At 41.3% G+C, this 21404-nt stretch overlaps 1 protein-coding gene across 13 annotated transcripts in view; it reads right to left on the bottom strand.

The window, feature by feature from the left end:
• DMD (dystrophin) overlaps positions 1–21404 on the bottom strand; it is a 2113538-nt gene that overhangs the window by 337707 nt on the left and 1754427 nt on the right. For all 13 annotated transcript variants that reach the window (XM_081792827.1, XM_081792829.1, XM_081792824.1 and 10 more), the window contains one exon: positions 15219–15375. In XM_081792827.1, coding sequence (XP_081648953.1) covers positions 15219–15375 — 157 coding nt within the window. The remainder of the gene's footprint in view (positions 1–15218; positions 15376–21404) is intronic.

Below are 21404 nucleotides of genomic sequence, written 5' to 3'. Positions count from 1 at the left end.
ATTTAGCCCTGTTCTGTTACTGAGAGAAAAATTAGCTGCATCTCCTTTGAACTCCAGATATATTGTGTTGTAGGAATGCTCCAGAACTGTATTATATGATACATGTATAGATAAAATCCTCATCATTCAAAAAAAATCCACGGGGCGCCTGGGTGGCTCAGTCGGTTGAGCGTCCGACTTTGGCTCAGGTCATGATCTCGCGGTTTGTGGGTTTGAGCCCCGCGTCGGGCTCTGTGCTGATGGCTCAGAGCCTGGATCCTGCTTGGGATTCTGTGTCTCCCTCTCTCTCTGCCTCTCCCCTGCCTGCTCTCTGTCTCTTAAAAATAAATAAATGTTAAAAAAAATTAAAAAAAGAAATCCCGAGTTTGACACTTGGCAAAATGATTTGTCTTCCATAGTTACTTAACAGTTAAGTGGAAAGAGGCAAGGTGCTTGGGTTTTTTTAATGTTTATTTTTTTTTTTTTTTTTTTTTTTTTTTTAACGTTTTTTATTTTATTTTTGGGACAGAGAGAGACAGAGCATGAACGGGGGAGGGGCAGAGAGAGAGGGAGACACAGAATCGGAAACAGGCTCCAGGCTCCGAGCCATCAGCCCAGAGCCCGACGCGGGGCTCGAACTCACGGACCGCGAGATCGTGACCTGGCTGAAGTCGGACGCTTAACCGACTACGCCACCCAGGCGCCCCTAATGTTTATTTATTTTAAGAGAGAGACAGATTGCTACTGGGGGAGAGGGGCAGAGACAGAGAGGGAGAGAGAATCTTAAGAAGGCTCCATGCTTAGTGCAGAGCCCGATGTGGGACTCGATCCCATGACTGTGACATCATGACCGGAGCCAAAATCAAGAGTCAGACGCTTAACTGACCAAGCCACCCAGGCGCCCCGAGGCAAGGTGTTTGAATTGAAATAATAAAGTTCTAGACGTGAAATATTAGGATTCAGTCTTTGGATGGGGATGTAGTTTCGGTACAGTGAGATATTTTTGTCCGCTTGAAATAATACAGAGTAGGTATTATAATACGGAGTGGGGGGGTTATTTATTCTGCTTACGTGTAAGGCTGATTCTCCCTCTAATATCTCATTTGAAATCTGTGTGTGTGTGTGTGTGTGTGCGCACGTGCTCGCGTGTGTATGTGTATACAGTTCTTGTATTCTTATATTTTCTCATACATTTAATTTTCCCAACTTCAAAGAAATCATCATTTTTTTCTAGTCTCTCCATTTGGACTTGATAGGAGGCAATTAACTTTGACATTACTAATTATAAAATAATAATGGCTCCCTTTGTTGAACTACTGTGTGTCAGTAGTTGTATAAGAAATTAGAAACGCAAAGTTGAATGCAAAACAACCCCTCCCATTTAGAAACTCGTATACAGGAGAAGAGTCAAACACAGAAATAATTTCAAAACGGTGTGGCAAGTGCTAGAGGTTTGCAGCGTGTGGGAAAGGAAATTGGGAAAGGCTCCCTAGAGAAGATAGTATTCACGAAGAATTCTAAAGCATGAATGTGCATTAGCCAGCGAAGTGCAGATTAGAGGAGGGAGAAGAAAACCAACGAAAATACATGTGTGAAAACATAAGATATAATACAGTATGGCATATATTATCCACATCTCAAGTTTTCTCAAGTAGGCCAGTTCTCTTTCTTTCTTTTTTCTTTCTTTTTCTTTCTTTCTTTCTTTCTTTCTTTCTTTCTTCTTCTTTTTCTTTTTTTTTATTTGAGAGCGTGAGAGAGCGAGCAGGGGAGGGTCAGTGGAAGAAGGAGGGAGAGAATCTCAAGCAGGCTCCACGCCCAGCATGGACCCCGACATAGGGCTCAATCTCATGATGTGAGCCGAAATAAAGAGTCGGATACTTAACTGACCGAGCTACCCGGGTGCCCCCAGGAGATCAGGGGGCTTTGAGAGGATTGAAGCAGGAGAGTGGTGTGGGCATGTGTGCGTTTCAAATAGATGTCCCTGACGTAAATACAGAGTATGTCTTTGAGAAGGGCAGAAATGGAATTAGACCAGTTAGGAGGCAACTGGAAGAATTTACTGGAAGATTATGAGGATCTGACCCAGGGCAGTGGAACCCACCCCCCACCCCCCGCTAAAAAAAAAAGGATAGAGTAGGGAAATGTTAGAGTGTAGAGGTGTGGGAATTTGGCGGCTGAATGGATGCCAGTGATAAGAGAGAGGAAGAAGCAAGGAAGACTTCTAGCTTCTAGGTTGGGTAGATGAGTGAATTCTGGGTGCAATTAGACCGCATTCGAGGAAATAAAGCCTCCTGCATTTCTCAGCACGCCTATAAAAAGCTCTGGCTCCGAGAACCTTCCCATGGGAACTGATCCGCAGTCATTCGTCTAGTCAATTTCTCTCATCCAAGAGGATCAAACTGTTAGAGCCCAGAGGAAGTTCCCAGGTTAAGTTCCAAGTTGTCAGCAAGACTGGGGTGGCTCTCTCTTTAGGTCTTTACAGGTTGGGAAAAAAGGCCAGACCTCGGTGACATTTCCAGTTTGTAAAATCCAAGCTACATAGGGCTATCTGGCTTTTAGAAAGGTTAGAGTTAGGACTCAGGTCCTTTATGTTTCCAAGGAGACCCTATCGGGAGGAGAAGGGGATCCTTTCTGAAGGAGGAGGCTTCCTTCCCCTTTATAATAGAAAAATCCTTTCTCCTTGTCTCTGGCTTAGGGAATATGTAGCCAGTCATGTGGGAAAATTTTCCGTGGCTCTCACCACTGGCTCTTACTTTACCAGGAGTAAGACTTGGGGTAAAGGCCGTGAGAAGGGGTGAGACAGTGATGATATTCCCTGTTAGGTAATTCAAAGAAGTCAGTCTCTGATCCAGGATACTTCATATGCACATTCGGGATAAAATTAATAAAGATGAATATTAAAAACTCAACACGAGTATGAGGGGGGAATCTGTCTCGTGATACGCTCAGCTTGGAGAGGTATCATTCCTTCCAGAAGGACAGAAATATCAAAGTCTGATGTTCAGGGAGAAGAAAAGGAGATTTAGGAGTCATTTTCTCAGTTAACATCCATTGAGTGCCTATGATTATGCATAGAGATGAGGATTAAAATGACAGAGTACACGAGACTGCTCAGGCAGTAGAGTATATTCTAGAGAATATACAAAATGTACGGGCAGACAGGGGAAATAGATCCCACGAGAGGCCAAAAAGGAGTGGGACGAATAGGTGGAAAGCGTGGGGGAAATGAGAAGCGTAGGACTATCGAAGAGAGAGGAAGAAAGTGACAGAGAGCGTCCAATCACGGCCCTCAGATGTAAAGCCAGGGCAGCACTGAGACGTGTTCGTAGGGCTTGATGAGAGCAATTTCAGCGGAGGGCAGTAGCCTCAGAAGTCGGCTTAGTTGAGGAGTGAGCGGGAGAAGAAGGGGTAATGAGAGATGAGAAAAATTCGATGAGAACTGTGCAGTATACATTTTTTTTCTGAGAAAGAGGAAAGGAAGATAGGAAGAGGACAGGTCAGATTACAATGTAAGAGGACGGTCTGTTGCTTTTAGAAGTCGTTGTCTGAAATTAAGAAAAGAAAGTGGATGGAAGGGAAGGTTATGTGCTGTATCGTTAGAATTGGGGAAGATTTCGACCAAATATAAGAAAGGTTAAAAACCCCAGAAAAAAGGAAGAAACAGTTGGTTCGAGAAAATCAGAAGACAAGGAAAATGGTAATATTTCTCACTATGCGGAAAAAACCATAAATAGGAATCTGTCATTTGAAGCATGGGGATAACAGAAGGTCTTGTTCCATTTGTTCATTGAAAAGATTTTGAGCACCTGTACTTACGAGACATTGTTCTAGGCAATAAGCATCAGGGGCCCTCATAGCGTAGAGTTTAAAAGAGATAGGCGTATGTAGCCAATGCAAAAACAAAGACAACAACGACAGAAACTCGGGAAGAGTCTGCATTACAATAATGACAAATCAATTCTTCAACATCTAATCGACTTACCATAAACTGCATAAGAGTTCACTGCATTTTAAGAGGAAGGAAGATGGAAACATTTTAAAACAAAAACAAGAACATTCAATGTCAGGGGACTTAAGTCTTTGATAACCGCCTTGCCTGTCAAAGGTATTTGACAGGCTATTTGACGCTATTTGAGCGACGTTTGGGGAAATATACACTCCTATGCTATAGTGATTTTGTCTCATAGGCTATGTTTAATGTTTTAAATCAGACAAGGTGGTTCCTTCGTGTGCCAATGTGAGAAAGGTATCAGATATAGAGCCCTTCCTCCCGACACATACAGAATAACCTTTACATTAGTTAGATGTTAATATTCAGATGTTAAGATATCTACTTCCGGAATCCTTTGAACAGATCAAATTATTTTCTTTAAAACTCATCCTCTTCCCCACAGCCTCCTTTTTACCTTTCCAAAGATAGCCAGGCCCAAGGGCCTAAAACAGTGATATGGAAGGAACCAGAAGCAACTACTAAGACCTAGAACACCTCTGAGAAAAGAAAGTAGCATTCCGTCTTACAAATGAAGAAAAATAGGCATATTAAATTGACCTTTCTCCTTCAGCTCCTAAGTTTCACAGAATAATTTATATGAAGCATGCACCACACAAGCGGGACATGCCAAGGTAAATCCATTTATTTTAAGGTGAGATGATCTGATAGTTAACATTTATTTATGACTTTTAATGTTTATTTATTTAAGCAGTCTCTACACCCACTGTGGGGCTGAAACTCACAACCCCAAGATCAAGGGCCACGTGCTTTACCCACTGAGCCAGCCAGGTGCCCCTGAGGGATAGTATTTATCTATCACAAATACTGACCAACTGGCTGACTGACTGTAGGCTGGCTAATTAGCTAATTAAAAATATTTATTTTGAATCCATTATGTATAGGAGAGGGAAGATGTAGGAACATGATCTTTGTCCTGAAGGAGTCAAGAGTTTGGCTGAATAGATATGTTTGTGGTGATACTTTTATACTCTGAATGTTTTACCAATGCAGAGCAAAGTACAGATAAGTTGGGATTTGCCTAAGGCCAGCAGGTCATTAGTCACTTAGAATCCAAATCCTGAAATTCTTAAGCCAGGCTGAAGGTGAGTGACGGCAAAAAAGAAAAGATCCCTGAATTACAATAATTTGGAAGCCGCATAAGTGCAAAATCCTAATGGCCATGAAGCAAGTCAGAAATTAAAAAAAAAACAAAAAACAAAAAAAACACCTGAAAGTAATAGAGAAGAACCGAGTCATTGATTATTTGATTTTTGATTTTTGTTTCCCCCAGCCTCTCGTCCTTACGGGGCAAAAAACCAAATAGGGTGAATCTGACCGCAAATACCTATTAATACCATGCAGAGAAGCAGCTTAGAACCACGTGCAGAGAGGAGGATGAAGAGTGTGAGACACTGACGTGCTTGAAGGACCTCAGGGAAGAGAGGGGCGGGATGAGAGCTCTGGGCACAGGGACTGACATTTTTGAGAGAAAGGCGATAATGCTTTCACCTAGACACGGTGGTCCTATCGCTATGGATGTGAGTAAAAACCCCCGCCTGTCCAAACACAGATCTCTTTCAACCATGTGCAGTTTCCATGGAGCTGAATTTTATCTAAATTCCCACTGAGGTGGCAAGTCTATATTTGTGTTACTCCGACTGAAATCGCATGGAATGACTGTACGTTTTCACACTTGTCAGCAGAACTTGACAGAATCACCCTGCGAGGCAGGCGGAGGTGGTGGTGAAAAGGATGTTCAAGTCTGGGATGGGCCGAAGCTGGGCTGGGTGATCTAGAACCAGGCCTAAGATCTCCCTGAGCCCCGGCGTCCTCGTTTGTAAAAATGCGGGGGGTTTGCTACACACCTTACCTGAGTTCTCGCATCCAGTTGGAATGTTCCAGAATCAAAGTGTTTAGGTTGTTTAGGTCATTAATTGGCCATAAGCCTGTTACATGGTGGCAATTTGAGACGATCTCTTCTAGACACCATTCCTAATGATAAAAATTATAGCCATGGCTTGGCACATAGTGGATAATAAATTTTGTTGACCACATAACAGAACACCCAGTTCGAAAACCAGAGTGTGTTATGTGGAGGCCAGTTTGATTTAGATGCAGAACATGCTTGAGGGTGAAAGCCTGGGCTCATGAATTATTAGCAAAAACATTAAATGCTGTCGATTGGGAAAAATGGAGAGCTCTTATTCTGGGCCTTTCCTTATGTGCCAGATCCAAGGCTGAATGTAACCGTTGAGCTGCTGAGTGGATTTTCCTCAAGAGGAGGCCCTCTTTGCTCTGCCTTCTTAATCCTAGAGATTCCCTCCCTGAAGGAGACGTTCATGCCCCACATTAGAAGGAGATGTTCATGCTCACACATTCAGAAGTTAGAGCTGCTTGGTTGGGGCTTATCGTCCAGTGTGAAGCATTAGGTAAGGGATGAGCGAACACTAGACAGACCCTAAAATTTGGAGTGATCTAATGGTGCCACACAGACAACAAGTGGTTCCTGAACGGGCACAGGACAAGGACATTAACACAGCCATATCTACAAAGTGATCAGTGTTTTAGTTTTGCCACCCGATATTATCAGGCTAGTTTCCACATTGTTTCTGCTTTTTCTATATGCCTCCCGTACTGTTTTGACTTCTGAGAAGAAAGTGGAATACATTCTGTCACCACAGTGACACTCCTCACGTAGACAGTGAGTACTGAGTCTCAAACACCTCACCAGTGTCTTATTTACTGAATGCTGACTTAGGGAGCATCAATGCCCAATGAACTTGAAACCAAGATGTGGGGAAGGGGCGAGATCCAGAAATGTGGTTAACTGGAGTGGCAAGAATTTTGCCTCTAAGAATCCAAGGCAAATTCATGGGGATTCATGGAAGGCAGAAATCGGAAAGGAGCAGGAAGAGAAGAACAACAAGAAAACAAAAAGACAGAGGATTCCCTTCATTTTCATCGGAAATGGCTGGTATTAGAGAAGTTCTACAAATGGAGTGTATGGAATACAAAGGAAAGGTCCAATCATCCCGATATTTTAAAATTGCACTAACAATGCTCAATACGAGATATAGCTCCTTAAGAAAGTTTTAAGTTCGTTCAACCCTCTACCCACAGTAGTGTTAACTCTAGGCACTAGGTCGTACAGCAGGTCCCTAGAACGTATTCCTTCTGCACAACTGAAACTTCCCATTTCATCCTGTCCCCAGCTCTTCACAACCTCCTTTCCAATTTCTACTTCTAAGAGTTTGACTACATAATCGTCATTAAGTAAGATGGAAAACAGGTCCATTTTTGTTTCCGCTCCGTTCCTGAATGAAAGCGAAGATAATGCATCACGGTATCAGCTACATCTCGGCTGTTGTTTCTGATAGTCAACAACAAGAACAACCGTCTTTCAAAAGCGAGACTGAATCAGTTTCAAGCAGAGTCGAAAAATAAATGGCCACACGTCAAGCCTGAAATGATTAAAAAAAAAAATCTAACTGTATTCAATGAGAAAACATTTTGGAGTGTTTGGGGGGGGACATGTGCTTAATCAACACCTTGGTGAGATTTATTTCTTTGGAAGCCTTTTCAAGTAAAAGTTGTGCTCTCTGAGATCAAGGGCATGGGCTAGAATAGAGTCCAGCCTGCTTGCAGATCTGTGATACTATGGAGGAACAGTTTAGTGCCCACGCAGCATCTTGAACAGCTGTTTGACTCTAAATCCTAGGCCTGGGCTGCTTCCAACAACCACTGGGGAAGTCACTTCCTATTGACGATAATGTTGTTAAGTTCCGAGCTGACCTTGAGAAATCACAGGTGAAAGCTCAAACTATTCCCATGGTCATTTAGAGAATTAGGTCTCAGGTTATTGAACCTAAACCCTAAGTTTTGGAAATTCCTTCTGTAGCAATAGTACAGCTGAATTGATTATCAGGAGACCCCGTGACAAATTAACTTATATCCATTCCCAGGAGGCTCCGCCAGAATCGGAGATTGTCAAGCGTAAGTGGTGAATAATTTCTGAATCGTACCATTTGTCTCTATCGGTATAATCTAAATATGGAAGACTTGTTTTGCTCCACATACACGGCCTCATCCGTGATCATTTCAAAGTCTTTCCCACCTCCATAAATGGTCTCATCCTTTCTCCACTTGTTCAAATCAGACACTTCAGAGATATCCTTGACTCTTCACTTCCTCTCACATTCCACATCCCATGTATCTGAAGGTTTGTCAGCTCTACCCTCAAAATGTATCTTGGGTCAAATAATTTGTCATCATGTCTATCCTTTCCACTCTCGGCCAAGTCATTCTTATCTCCCGCCCAAACGACTTCACCGCCCTCCTAACTTTCTCCCTGCTTTCACTTTTGCTCCTCCCACTGTCCATTCTCCATAGAGCAGCCAGAGGCAACTTCTGGACACCCAAAACCAGTTCACGTCATCCCTGCTTATGGTCCCCCAGTGGCGTCTCCTTACGCACAAAATAAAATCTACTCCAAATGGTGGCCTGCAGCATGAATGCTTATCTGGCCTTCGGCACTCTCTACAACCTACCGTTAGCCCATCCGGTTGTTCCTTGAGCGCACAAAACCTGTTCTTACCTCTAGGCTTCTGCATTCACGGCTTCTTCTGCCTAAAACATTCTTCACTCAAGGTCTTTGCTCGGCTCACTCAGACCTTTGGAGGAAAAGCACCTCTGCAGGTGGGCCACTACCTCTCATTCTTTCTCTGGTCCTGTTTCGTTTACTTTCTCTTGCTAGCACTGATTTGAAAGGAGCCTACATGTTAATTGACTGGTTTACTACATGTTGTGCTCAGTAAAACCTGAAGGTCCGCGGGGGCAGAGTCTCGTTGCGTTCACTCCTTTATCCTCAGCCCTGGCACAGGGTAGGTCCTCCATAAATAACCACCGAGAGAATCAATAAATCCTGGGAGTCTGAGTTATGGCACAGTTTTCCCTAAAATGCTTTCTTTGGGAAAAGGAAGGACACAGAAAAAGAGCAGGGGTTCATTTGAAAGTAAATGAATGTGTCAAAGCGCTCTATAAAGGCAACATCCTACACAAATATCATGTGAAGGGTGTTTTTCCAGATATCAGAATATTTTGACATGGTTCGAAAGAGGACTTTGGTAGGGAAGTCAATTTGTAAATTATTCATATTTTATTTTGTTAGGATCATTAAAGAAAAGTGGCAAATCCTAGATGGCTCCGTTCTCAAGTTTTGATGATGTAGCTAGTTTTCAGAAGACTCCCTCAAATGCCTAGAAATGTCGTTCTAAAAATAATTTTAAAATCTTTTCTATTCAGCATTCCTAAATAGGACTGCATAAAATATCAAACTTACACAAAAGTAGCTTACTCCATTAGGGATACAGAATAGATCCAAAAGAGGTCTATTTCCAAAGTAATATCCAGATTTCTAATTGTTTTCTTGATTTAGCTGAATGTCTTGTTTTGAAGAAATTTGGAATTTTGACTTAAATTGTGAACTTTATTAGTAAAAGGTTACTTGTGAAATGTTTTATTATCTTAACATCCGTAGGCCCTGCAGCCACGTTCTCCTTATCCCCACCTGATATCGTCGAGTTATATTTTCCTGCTCTTTTTCTTTTTAAGTCTTGCTATGAGTTTATCGCTTTTATTGGCCTGTTTAAAGAATAAACTTTTGGCCTTGTTGAGTAAAACAAACAAACAAACAAACCAAAAAAAGATGTCTAGTTGTCTGTTTCTTCCAATACAGAGTGGCAGACAGTGGAGAGTAGAAATAACAGTGAATTTGCAGGCGAACCAAACTTGTTCAGAAACTCTAAGAGGCCAGGTCATTGAATGTTGGAATGAATTACCCTATCACAACCTTTTTTTGTTGTTTTTCAGAGGTGCTAGGGAACAATGCGTTTTGTTCTTTTTTTGACACAGAGCTGACTTGAATCTTAACATTCACAAATGGCACCCGAAGACACAATCTATTTCTGTGGAAAGAAAACACAGCGAACTCATCAAGCTAACACAGCTACGAAAACGTACCCAAAGGAAGCAGGCTAGCATTGATGACAGAATTAGCTTAAATAAATGTATAATCAACAACGTGATTCCAGGATAATTTTATCGAATTTCTAAACCTCTCCCTCACTTTGTGGTGACTTCTGAGGAAATCGAACATGCATAATATATGACCTGACAAATGAACAAGTAAACTACTTTATTCCAGCCTTTTCATTTCTCAACAGCATCCACACAATAATGGCTTTCTGTCCACTGGTTTAATAATGTATGTATTGATTCCTTCCATCTAAATCTTAACCAGAAAATCTTAGAAAGCTTTGAAGGTGTCCTTAACGGTCTCAAGGGAAGGAATTATAGAGATTTTTAAAGTGAAAGATGAAAGCCTAATGACAAACAATTTCATTACTACAGATGCAAACAAAAAGTCATTATGTACGGTGTTCTTATAATCAAGACCTAATCTCCGTTTGGATTTGGGGTAGGAGGAAGGGAGTTGAAGAAGCCACTGGTTTATCGCAGTTCTCCTTAGAAATTTCCCACTATGATGGGCTCCTTTAAAACTCTCTCTACGTTAATCACAGAAGTAGACAAGTAATAAATATCACTTTAGTGACCGCTCAAGTAAAACAAAGGAAGTCAGTTTTAAAAATATATCTGGACCAGAATAATACACACTAATTGAAAACGAGTCAGTCTAGCGAGGCAAGTAATGAGGGGCCGTAAAAACCTGGATAATGTATTCAAAAGATATAAAAATCGGTCCGTTTATATTTGCGAAGGCATATTTGAGCTTTAATTATTTATAACATATGGAGCATTATTTTATTAATCAGGTTCGAGAGCCATTCCAGCTGCAGTTTGTTATGCCGCCCGGCTGGTTTGGGGAACACAGATCCACTCCCGTGAGGGTGAACATTGTTTTGGGGGGGGTAAGACTGCAGTCCCTAACTACCTGTGTGGAATGTCTTGGAATTTTCCCTATAAGAAAAACATGAACTCTCCAGCACAGTGATTGAGAAGGACTATAGGTTTTTGCCTTAAGAGTACAAGACATACGATGCTGTGCTATCAGATTTTATCATTAATCTGCAACGATACACAAAGAAAATGTAAATTGCCTCTTCCGTAAACATCCTGATTTATATAAAAGAGAAGTGAAAAATATTTTCCTATAGTTTCGACTTCTGACATTGTAATGGGATTTGTATTCCCATAAGAAGCGACAACCCGGGGCATTAATAATTTACAATAGATGGTAAGCAGGGGATTTGAAAAAAAATGACACACCAAATACGTGGGGAACAAGTTTATGATGGCAAGTGACCCATCTTGATACTAAACAGTCTATAACAACAGCATTTGAATCAAGAAACCCATAAAGAGCCAGACGATTTATAATCCCGGAAATGTGGCAAAGTAAAACAAGTCTACAAATACAAAATCCGTCAAAGACTAGATCTTGACAGTGTTGTACTGATTATATTTCCTTTCTCTCTTGCTAAGTAAGTTCAGGAGATCTGATAAAGAGACACAGTTTCAAGGATTTTCCTTTTTTCTTTTTGCCAACAGGCACCAGGAGCATTACTAACTAGACAGGCATTCCATTGCTACTATAAAAGGGCTACTGCATAAATGTGACAAAACTCTGAGTAAACAGGGTGCTAAATGGTTCTCTCATCAACACTTAGGAGTGATGATGTTCTTTGAGGGAGGAGAGTGTTTTGTGACAAGAATGTTTCTTAAGGATACAAAGAGAAGCTCGTGAAAACATTGGGCCAGACCACAAGTAAAAACAGTGGGCATCAAAGTAGCTCTACACAGTACAAATGGACGCTGAATTGGGAATAAACAGAAAAATCCTGCAGTTAGGAAGGAACATCACTCGTTATTCTTCTTTCCCTGCCCTTGGTCTCAGTAAACTAAAGAAGAATGAGTAAGGTTAAGATTAGATCACTGATTGGTTTGTTTCCCTTCCTCCTTCCCTTCTTCCTTTTCTTCCTCAATTCCTTTGTTTCTTTACCTATTTTGTGTCTACTCTGTACTAGGCACTTTATAAAGTGTTGGGTATAAAAATGACAACCCTCTCCCCAAAAGAAGGCTTCTTGGAGCACATGGTTTAGTGACAGTGAGTGACATTAATCAAAAAATTACACATATACGTGATGACAAAGAATGTTAAGTTGCTGAAGGAAAAGTAGACTGTGTATGAGAGCATGTAGAAGAAGATCTGGTCAAATGTGGGCAACATGGAAAAGCTTGCTCGATGTCTGAGCCAAGATGTAAAGGATTATCAGATGTTAACCAGGAAATTATGAAGGCGTGGGGGTAGGTAGGAGGGGCTTCAGACAGAGGATCAACATGTTCAAAGCACCACCTGAGAGTAACATGGAGTACTGTAGAAACCAAAAGAACATGGTGTATGGCTAGGGTCCAGAGGGCAAGAGAAAGAGCAGTAAGAAAAGAGAAGGTGGGGGCCTTGTTGAGGATTTTGGTCCTTCCCCAGTGGCACTGAGAAGCCACTAAAGAGTGTTAAGATGAGGACTGACATGATTCAGCGTATGTTTTTACATAAATTGCTCTGGCTGAAATGTAAAGACTGCATTGTAGGGTGGCCAGAGTAGATGCAGAAACATTAGGAGATATGGTCTTCTGTAACTATGGTGATGACTGCAGTAGAAAGAGCCAAGAAATACTTGGGAGGTAAACTGACTCAGTGATGTATTGGGCTGGTCAACGGAACACTTGGTTTGTCATCCTGAAAAGGTGACTGTAGTGGTCTTCTCTGTCGTTGTTTGGACAGGAGAAAGTATTTAGTTAGATCCTTCAAGTTTGGGGGTTTTGCAGATGGCACCCACAAAAAGATAATAAAGCACAGGATCTTATCATCTTGGGGAAGAGTTATTAAAATGTCTTATGATTGAATCTAAGTTAGATTCGGAGGGAGGTGAAGAGAGAGGAGTAGTGGAACGCATGTATAGAACACAGAGTTATCAACGGGCTGGAAGTCCCGAGAAGTTAAAGAAAGGTGACAGATGGGTATCTGAACAAGCACACTAGCCAAGTGGGGATTAATTCACTTCCGTCTGGTGCACGTTACCCATAACTCTAGCATCGCTGTCTCCCCAAAGCGTGTTACTGGTCATGAGATTTCGGCGTAAGAGGACTGAGCGTGAGTACTAACATTTCACCACTGTTAGCAAGTCATTAAAGCCAATAACCTGGGACACTGAGGAAGTATTTATAATAAGATGCTGGCTAGTGGGCACTGTGGAAACTTGGATCACATTCTTCATCTCATAGCTGAAGAACAAAGTAACAATCTCAATCTAACTTACAGAGGAATGTGACTAGAGTCTGTCCTGACTGCTAGTGCACTTGTCCGATGATTCAACTTTGGTTTCTAGAAGTAGACTGGAATTACACCTTTGGTAGAAATTCTGTCTCGTTTCTTTATATCGTATAAATGCATTCGATTTAAAATGCCCGTCTGTCTCAATGAACGCTCTTCTACGCACACACCAGCGTGCTTGGACTATTTATTCAAAGGCAGAACATTTTGAAAAACGTCACTATTGTATCTCACTCTACCACAAAGCTAATTTAGTGTTCTGGATCTTAGGAAGGGGAATTGCTAAAGGAGAAACTGTCAGTTTCCTTGGCAATTTTTTTTGGCAAAGACTCCTGGATCTCCCCTCATGTCTTCTTCCCTTTGAGCAATCGTCTATATCCTCTTCTCTGGAATAATAGAAATCCTCGACTTTTCTTGAAGATGCTACCTTTGGCTATGTCTCCACAGAGATCTTTCTTTAAAGTGTTGAACATACACAAGTGACACCATTTAATCAAGCTTTGGTTGTCGGGTAGTCATTTACTTGGTTTGCTATTCATTTCTGTTCTTGCGCCTTTTATTCTCCTTTCAAATACACTTCTCAGCATCCAGTGTATGCCAGACACTTTCCTAGCTACTAGGGTCTTGGAGGTGAGCAAGACCAAATCTCTGACTTCCCCACTCAGAGCCTAATAGAGAAAACAGAAATATGACAAAGAGCAAAAGAAAACAAAAACAGTGAGAAACAACCAATCACTGTTGGAGGATGCTAGTGAATGAATAACTTGTCATTCTGAAGGCTGGTAAAGTATCCTGCCTCTCGTATATGAACTGCATACTGCGTGCCCAAAGAGTAGATGAATGAACTCCCCCCCTCCCCCCCGTAGGAGTATTCTGGCTAATAAACAAAGAAGAAATGATAGAAATAGGTAATTATCACATTCCAACCCCAGCCACTGGTCATGGACAGCTGCCCAAATCACACACACAAAAGAGAAAACAAGACTTTACATACCTCCTGATGATGGAGGAGTACACTACCATCTCTGAAGCAGTCTTCCCAAAAGTATCAAGCCTATTGAACTGCACTGTTCAATATGGTGGCCACTAGGCGATCAAGCCCATTGAACTGTACTTACTGTTCAATATGGTAGCCACTGGGCACAACCGGCTACTGTGTGCTCGAAAGGTAGCTAGTGTGAATCGAGGTGTGCTGCAAGTGTACATTTTTATGTTGTCTGTTGACATAGCCGTATTTATTGTTGGGTAGTTATGCAAGGTGCAACCATTAGAGCAAACTGGGTGAAGCGTAGAGGGAAACTGTACTATTTTTGTCACTCACTGGGAATCTATAGTTATTTCAAAAATAAAAGTTTTAAAAAATGTGTTTCAGAGGCAAATTGGCCACAGGCAATGTGTGAAGCTTATTTTAATTCTTATTGAAACAAAAAACATGTTAAAACATTTGAGACACATATATGTTAAGAGTGGAAATTTGAATAAAGCCCGAGAGTCATTAGAATAAAATTTAAAACGCATTATAGTAGCAATGTGGTCACATTTAAGGAGTGGAAACTTATCTTCGGAGATACTTTCTCAGTTGTTTATGAGTTAAACGATCCATGCTTGATATTTATCTCAAAATAATAGAGAACCGGTAGAGGTCTAGAAGAAGTAAGATCGGGTATGAGCTGATAACTATTTGAAGTCATCGCTAACAGAGATGGGCAATTTCTTAAAGGATATCGTTGATGTGGGCGCTTTTGACATTTAAAATAATAATGGCTTGGATTATTTATAATTGACTCCTGGATCGGCAGAGTGAAAACAATTTCTGGTCAGCTCGGTTTCAACCCAAACTCATTTTAAGAGAGTCCCTGAATGCTCACTCTGTGCAAGGCACTAGTCTTAAAAATGTCCTACCCTGTGTACATCGTTCTGCTTCTGAACTGCTGGAAAATCGCCTCCCATCGGTGCCTGCCGGCTTAACTCGTCATCTTTCAGCTGTAGCCACACCAGAAGCTCCTGAAGAGAGAGGTGCAGACGCTTCCACTGGTCAGAACTGGCTTCCAAATGAGACCTGAAGAACAGCAGGAACAAAGTAGGTCAAAATATCTAGAATGGTAACGAACGATTTCAATAATCCCATTAAAGGCACAGTGGTTTGGTTAGTTCCGTAGTACATAAACCCACTGTGAACCATACAGCAGTCCTCAATAAAAATCTAGCTCTGTGCTCTTGCGAGCCATAATGGGGGCATTTTGAGGGCAATTTTGAGGGAAGGCAGTGTTTAGCTGTACATTTATTGCCACATGCAGAATGCTGAGACTTTCGGCATGAAATATACACCGGAATGGATTGCTTTTCCACAGCGTTGCAGTCAATGATTCTTAATGTTTCTGGTAGAAAAAATTTTGCTCCCAGTGACTAATATAAACCACTCGGTTTTCAAGTGACTCATGCTAGTACTGGAATTCTTTCGGCTTTGAGAAATGGAAAGGTCTCTCCCCACATTTTGACTTTTCCATTTCTACACCCTAGGCAGCCTCTTCCATTGACTCCTTCCATCTGGCATCTGTTCCTTTCTGCTCCTCTTCCCATATGCTTCTCCTTTTCCTCCACCCTTCTTTATTCGCGTGCACCTGGGATTTGTTTTCACCAAGTTTCAACATTTTCCGCTTTGTTTCCTTTGTGTAAAATGTACCGAGACAACAACTCACGTGGAAAAGTAAAATCAGACATTTGCCTGAAAGCCTGCCCTGAACATGAATAATTTAGGCAGGAGAATGAGTGCTTTACCATCAACTGTATTTAGAACATGTTAATCCATAGAAGCCATTTAAGAATATACAAATGAATGATCTGTGCTATAAAACCCACATTTCACTTGAGGATGAGAAGCTAAATTAACCAAATAAATCATCATCCAGAAAACAAAGAAGAAGCGAGGAATGTTAACAAAGCTCTATCCTCAGGTAAATCAAGAATTAGGCTGCATTACTCATCTATTATCAGCAATTACTAATTAATTCATAAAAATTAATGCTGTCTATAACACAAGCATAATATAGTCTCCAATGCTGCAAAGATTGAACTGTAAAGCAACCAGGTAGAAAAACATTTCCCTTTGCTGTTTGATAACTTAGCCTGACATTTCAAATACAATTCTCCTGCTGGTCTTAGTCAAACAGAATCACCAAGTAGTGGCTATGTACTGAAATTAAATTGTTCCAAACTTGCCGAGGGATCATTCTCTTTAGGAAGGACGATACTTACACGTCTTTAAAATGTGCAGATACAATGACCCACAAGCTTAAATGCAAAAATCGCGTACTAGGGAAGTAACTGGAAAATCATGCAAAGATATAGGTAGAAAAGTGTTATTTTCAGCATCACTTATGATTGACACAAGGTAGGAACAACTTAAATATCCCATACTAGGGAAGAGATTACATATATAACGGTTAAGTCTTACAATGCAATGTCCACAGCCTATGCATCCTATGCATTGTCCAATGCGATGACATCAGCATATATTAAGGGATACGGAAAAGATCACCCCGTCAGTTGCTGAGGGAGAAAGTAGGTTACAAAAATGTCTACAATCGATTTTTCTAAAACGTTCGTGTATGTTTATCTATTTTTGTACACACACTGGACTCCGGCATGAAAAAATTCTGGAATGCCAACCCGTGTATCTCCCAGAGGTAGATTTAGAGGTGGTTTATTCCCTCAGCTTTCTACTTCTCCAAATGGTCAGAACCGTCTTTCTATTACGAGCGATGTAAACACTGTGTCTGGAAAAACAGGAAGGCCTTTCCATCAGAGAAATTAAGTGGTTCAAGACTCTAAGGGCATTATTATCTAATAAACAAATCACGAAATACCATAAATGCCATGAATTAAATATAATAGTGCAGACTGCATATAGGGGTAGAGGTAAGTCCTTTTCCGTTTCTCTTCCCTTTCTCTTTCAATGATTGCTTTTCCATGAGAAGCCCAAGCGAGAATTCCCTATGCAAGATTTTCGCTGTTTAATGGCACGCGATGACCACTGCTTACAGGGATGCCCTGGGGTGTCTGTAATTTGCAGCCTGGTCCCCTTGAAGGGGGAGCGAGGCGGTCAAGCAGGACGTGTGGGGAGGTAGGTGGAGGGAGGTACAGTCCAGACGTGGAAGCGCGGCATGGAAAAGAAGAGGCTCTGATTAAATAAAGCAGTACTGAGTGTCGCTAGGTCCCAATAAGGCCTTGGGAGTAGGAAGAGGGGAAGGTGAGGAAGAATGTAGGAGGCCTAATGCCTGCTCCCTCTGTCTGGTAGAGGAAATAAAATATCCCCCTGGTGGAGAGGTCTGGAGGAGGATAAAGTCGCTGAAGAGCCGAGCCACGGCCACCAGGGGCTGCTTCATTTACATAAGGCGGGGCTACAACCAGGGTCTAGGTTCAATGGTGCTGACTAATCATTAACAGGTCAATGAAACCCTTTGTGTCCCCAGGGGAAAATATAGCTCTGGGACCCAGGGAATTTACTTCTAAAGGATCTAAGAGGAGCTTCAGGGCAGGAGATAGGGAGATGGTTAAGAGCCAGGATGGGGGACAGTCAAGGGAGTTAATGGAGGAGGGGAAAAAGGACCTGCGATGGGGGAGAAAAGGCTGCCGTGTATCTAGAGTGTGGAGTTAGGTCTAACATTTGGGAACGTCTGATCACCTTCACTCCATATCAAATGACTGTTTCTTTCCCTTGCTGGGGCTTGAGAGCGGTGACACAAATGTAACCAAAAGTTTCATAAAGGACAAGGGATGCTGGGTGAAGGAGGGAGAGGAGAAAAGCAGTCAGATTATGGCTCCTGAATGAAAACCACGCTTTACAAAGGTATCCAATTAAAGCCATGGTTCTCAAACTTCAGGGTGCATAAAACCCACGTGAGTAGCTTGTTTCAGGTATAGACTCCCAGGTTCCACCTCCAGACTTTCTGTACTTTTAACGAGAACCTTCACAACTCAGCAGGTGAACTCCAGGGCCATTCTTTAAGAAAGAACTTTTTTTTTTTAATGTTTTATTTATTTTTAAGACAGAGAGAGACAGAGCATGAGCGGGGGAGGGGCAGAGAGAGGGGGAGACACAGAATCCGAAGCAGGCTCCAGGCTCTGAGCTGTCAGCACAGAGCCCCACGTGGGGCTCGAACTCACGGAGTGTGAGATCGTGACCTGAACCGAAGTCGGACGCTCAACCGACTGAGCCACCGGGCGCCCCATTTTAGAAAGAGTTTCTTAAAGTAGTTCCTGCGTGTCCTAAACGTTACTTCTTGGTCTCCACGGGGCAAAGGTGGCATTTGTCAGTGACATGATTTTGAAGGCGATCTAAATGCAATGACACACCAAGAGCTCACAAAACATTTTCTGTGGCTATGCTAAGCTTGTGAAGGGTTTTCGAGACACATTTCTAGCGCAATCTCTGAAAGCAGCTGCCCTATTTTGATTTTTGAGATTGCGTACCAAATAGTTCTAAATGATTAACCTACGTTTGTATTGGGAATGTCTCTTCGGAAACTGTTTCTTTCTATTTGTAATGACTCTTTCTTTTTCCCCCTTCCAGGTTTTATCCTAGGCTGTTAGGGCTGGAAGGAACCTGAGAAATTCTCGTCAAGCCTCTTGTTTTGCAAATGTGCAAACTGAGATGCAAAGGCTCAAAGACAGCAGCTGAAGCTTGTAGCTGGAGCTGTTGTGTTTAGACACGGGAAGTAGAAATTGCAAACTCTCCTAATGTGAAGAAATCTTTAACCTTACTGGTTTTCACCAAATGCTTGGATCCCCGAGCCAAAAGAGATATCCTGCCAATTAGCAAATATACTCTATTTATCTCTACCTACTCAACAGAAAATAAAAGTAGAGGTTTGAAGGGGCATGCTTAAGCTTCAACCATTTTCTATTAATCTTTATTAGTGAAGACAAGAGCTTAGGGGCTACTAGCTTTTAACAAGGCACATGTTGGTCTTTAATAAGCAGACAACTTCCACCATTTGGAAGGTTTGGGTAAAATGCAGAACCTTTAGGTGTGTTGGGATGTAATGCTCGTCTTTAAGGAAGTCTTCAGTATCAGCGTACTAAGAATTATAGGGGCTGCTCGAGTGATTGTGATTTCTCTAGACACAAATATTTCAAGTACGACTGCATTGATGCCTAGTTGGAAATTCTTAACAAAACTTTACTCTGAAAGGCATGGATCTTTTTTTTTTTTTTAATTTTGTTTACATTTATTTACTTTTGAGACAGAGAGAGAGCATGAACGGGGGAGGGTCAGAGAGAGAGGGAGACACAGAATCTGAAACAGGCTCCAGGCTCTGAGCAGTCAGCACAGAGCCCGATGCGGGGCTCGAACTCACGGACCGTGAGATCATGACCTGAGCTGAAATGCAGATTCAGATGCTTAACTGACTGAGCCACCCGCGGGCTTTGACTTCCTTTATAAAACTAATGATGTACCCCTGTGTATCTTGGGTACCCTTGTGTAATCAGATAGCACTTAAGCATATAGAAAGAAAAGGTAAGAAGGCAGAAATAATAAGGAATCATAGACATAAAACGGGAGCTGTGGAACTTTAAATAAAGAGAGAGAATTATACTCAAAGAGAAGTAAACTTTCTTGTTTCTTTTTGGTCCAGCTTGGCCATGAACTCCAACTTTCACACATAATTAACATTTCAAGAGTAAGAGAAAGAAGGTCAGGAATAGTCAATGTCCAAGTTGCATTTTTTCTCAAAAGGAGAAAGACTATGCTACCTTTTGCTCTTTCTTTATTCTCCATTATAGAAAAACCTCTGAACTCTTCTAACTTTTAGTGCCGATGACTCTCTAAGAGCTTTATTGCTGCTGTGGCCTATATAATGTTGGTATTCTCACCTTTCAAATTAGCGTTCAGAATTCCGTAAGAGTGAGTATTCGTATCTAACATTTACAAGTTTTTCTCCCAAGTCAAAAAAACCTCGCAGAATGTAAATTTTGCTGAAATTACATTGATAACAGATGTGCTTCTCATAGTTGATAGTATATACAATAACCTTGACAATATAATCTGGTGACAGAATGAACTGAAATCTTCATATGTAGTTCTTAAGGAAAAAACAGTCACCTGACCACTTCCCAAATTATTAATATTTTCAAAATTAAAATGCAAGGTTGTGGATATAGAATATTTTAGAATGAGAAACACTTCTTTGACTAATCACAATTCAGATGTTGGATACTGTCATCAATAACTGTGTGTGTGTATGTGTGTGTGTGTGTGTGTGTGTGTGTGTGTGTGTGTATGAGAGAGAGAGAGAGAGAGAGAGAAAACGTGCACATACATGTATGTATGCACGCAAGTAAAAATTTTTTATTTTATTTTTCTCCCACCTAAAACAGTTAGTGTTTTCTTTCGTTCCATGGCACTCAACTATCTCTGAGTGTTTACTTCTCTTCTTATACCTCTTGGATAAAATGCGACGTGATAATACATATGGAACAGATGGGATATACTTTCCTTGAACTAATTTATGAGATGGTATTATACAATTTCAATTAAAGTATTCATTTGTCTCCAAGACATCTTATTTGCTTTCTCTTACACCATATCTTCGAACTTAATCAGTTCTATTTAAAATATAAGAAAACCAATGTAGAAAATGGCAATAATTTGCCTAGGTTCGTCAAAAGTAACTGCAGAAATAAAAATAATAGATTTGTAGAATTGCTAGGGAAATTGAAGAGACTATCCACGCCTCTGATCAAATTTTCTCATTTCAGTGAGGCAGAATATTGAAGTCGGAAGCAGTTAAGTGACATGTTCGAGATTATATGCTAGGAAGTTAGTAACAGAGCTGGAAGAGAAAGTAGGTGGCCCAAATGCCGGTCCGGGACTCCTTTTACTCTACCTCATCAACTCATTTAGAGCTTGGATAGATTACCTAGACAGAAAGTCAATAAGGAAACAGTGGCTTTGAACGACACATTAGACCAGATGGATTTAACAGATACATACAGACCATTCTACCCCCAAACAGCAGAATACACATTCTTTTTCAACTGTACATGAAAAGTCTCCAGGATAGATCGCGTGATAACCCACAAAAC

The sequence above is a fragment of the Panthera onca genome, chromosome X, assembly GCF_046562875.1.
Source record: "Panthera onca isolate mPanOnc1 chromosome X, mPanOnc1 haplotype 2, whole genome shotgun sequence".
Taxonomy (NCBI): domain Eukaryota; kingdom Metazoa; phylum Chordata; class Mammalia; order Carnivora; family Felidae; genus Panthera; species Panthera onca.
Note: the sequence above shows the minus strand (reverse complement) of the source record. Positions and strands in the feature narration are given on the sequence as shown.